The 2,166-nt window shown below is 39.6% G+C and overlaps 1 protein-coding gene across 1 annotated transcript; it reads left to right on the top strand.

The window, feature by feature from the left end:
- The first annotated feature begins 533 nt into the window (after positions 1–533).
- Positions 534–1,499, top strand: LOC108695723 (olfactory receptor 1019). The gene has a single exon (XM_018224695.1). It carries the CDS (start codon positions 534–536, stop codon positions 1,497–1,499), a length of 966 nt encoding a protein of 321 aa, XP_018080184.1.
- Positions 1,500–2,166: the final 667 nt, after the last annotated feature.

The raw sequence follows: 2,166 nt of genomic DNA, 5'->3' as shown, positions 1-2,166 counted from the left end.
ATTCCTCTAAAACTATGAATCCCATGAAATTCATTAAAAGATCCTGTTATAAAAAGTATGAACAGGAAATGTTCTGTAATTGTAAAGTAATTGTTTTTCAGACAATTACCAGTGAAAAAAATCTGTAAACCTCTAAGTCTGAATTGATTAAAAATGGTCCAACAGGATCAGCACAGCTCCTATTGGCTTTTACTTGACACAGTTTTGTATTAGTGTTTTTTTACACTCAATAAATCTCAATTTATTTAGAGTTTTATAGAAATACAGAAAAAATTAGTTTTTTTTACAGATTTGCAAAAAAAAAGAAATGTGATTGTTAGTAAATAGGTCCCAAAGTGTCTGAAGATGTACAAAATTTTTACATAGTTAAAAACAGTTTAAAAAATAAATTAGCACCATTTTAACATGACTGTAAATTTTAGACTGAAATTGTAGTTCAAATGTATCAAGTACAGTAGATACAAGGGGCAAACTAACATGAATGTGAATGTTTCTATAGCACATATGTTGTTTCTTTTTGTATTGATGAAGGTATGACTAAAGAGACAACAGGAAATCAGTCAGAGATAAACATATTTACAATGCAGTGTTTTTCAGAGAAAACTGAGCTCCAAGTTCCTCTCTTCATAGTCTTTCTGCTTATCTTCCTCATCATTATACTTGGTAACATAGTTATTTTTGCAACAATTATTTCCAGTTCCCACCTGCACACCCCGATGTATGTTTTCTTGTGTGTCCTTTCATTTCTGGACATTTCCTATGCCTCTACAACTCTACCAAAGCTTCTGGTCATGCTCTCCACTCAACGGAAGATTATATCATTTGTAGGGTGCATCACTCAGCTCTATTTTTTCCTTTCCTTTATTTGCACGGAATTCCTTCTTCTTGCTGCCATGGCCTATGACCGCTATGTTGCAATTTGTCGCCCACTTCATTATACGTTACTTATGAGTCTGAAAAACTGTGTGAAGCTTCTAGCAGCCTCTTGTATTGTTGGATTTTTAGACCCTTTTATATTTGCTTTATTAATAGCAAACTTGTCTTTTTGTGCATCTCATATCATTGACCATTTTTTCTGTGATGTAAGCCCAGTTCTAAAGCTGACCTGCAGCGACACCTCCACCTTGGAAATTTTAATCTACATCAACGGAGCACTTGTTGGCTCTAGTGCATTCATTCTGACTTCAACCTCTTACATTTTTATCATCTGTTCAATAATGAGGATTCAATCATCCCATGGACAACAAAAAGCCTTTTCTACTTGCGCGTCCCACCTGATGTGTGTTCTCATTTTTTATGTCACAATTATCTGCTTGGATACAAGACCCATAAAAGCTTTTAATCCAAAGCAGGACAAATTCTTTTCTCTTCTGTATATGACCTTAATCCCTTTGCTAAATCCACTTATTTATACCTTAAAAAATAAAGATTTTAAAGATTCTTTAAGGAAACTGGCAACTAAAATACATGCACACTCAAAGTGTAACGCCGTAAATTAATCAGAATTTATTAAAGAATAATGAACGAATCTGCCACATTTCGCTTCACTAAAAAATTTTTCGAAGCACTGTAGTCACTGCAGCACATTGGAAACTGTGAGAATGTATGCATGCGTCCTGTTCGGCGCAGGCGCGGGCGCGCTAATGCGCGTCGGCATCTGACGCGGGACGCTGGCGACGGTCGCGGGCACGGAGGCGCCGGCGACGGTCACGGGCGCAAGGACGTAGGCGGAAACGCCTGTGATGGACGTGCTGGCGTCAGTTCCGCGACGTCAGCGCAGAGACGCCAGTTTGGCGCCAAAGTATCTGTATTTAAACCCAAACCAGACTGAGATGCATTGCCTGGTTATTAGGTTGTTTGAACTGAAACCCTAGCGTCTTGAACTTTTGGATTCCTGATTATCGACCCTTGCCTGTACCCGGATTTGATTACTGCCGCCTGTCTCGACCTTCTTGCCTGTCTCATCGTTTGCGAATCTTGCTGCCTGCCTTCTGACCTCGGATCTCCTGACTACGACTTTGCCTAATCCCTTGTACTTCGCTTATCGTCTCACTGGCTACTCTCCACAACCCAGCTCCCTGTTCCACTCCAGGTGGGTAGTGGTTGTGTGAGGCACTTGTGGGTTCATTATCTTCTGCTCCAGCTCCTTCTACGACTGGATTATAC

This window comes from Xenopus laevis, chromosome 7L, assembly GCF_017654675.1.
Source record: "Xenopus laevis strain J_2021 chromosome 7L, Xenopus_laevis_v10.1, whole genome shotgun sequence".
NCBI lineage: Eukaryota > Metazoa > Chordata > Amphibia > Anura > Pipidae > Xenopus > Xenopus laevis.
The sequence above is the reverse complement of the archived record's forward strand: the minus strand, read 5'-3'. Positions and strand labels throughout refer to the sequence as shown.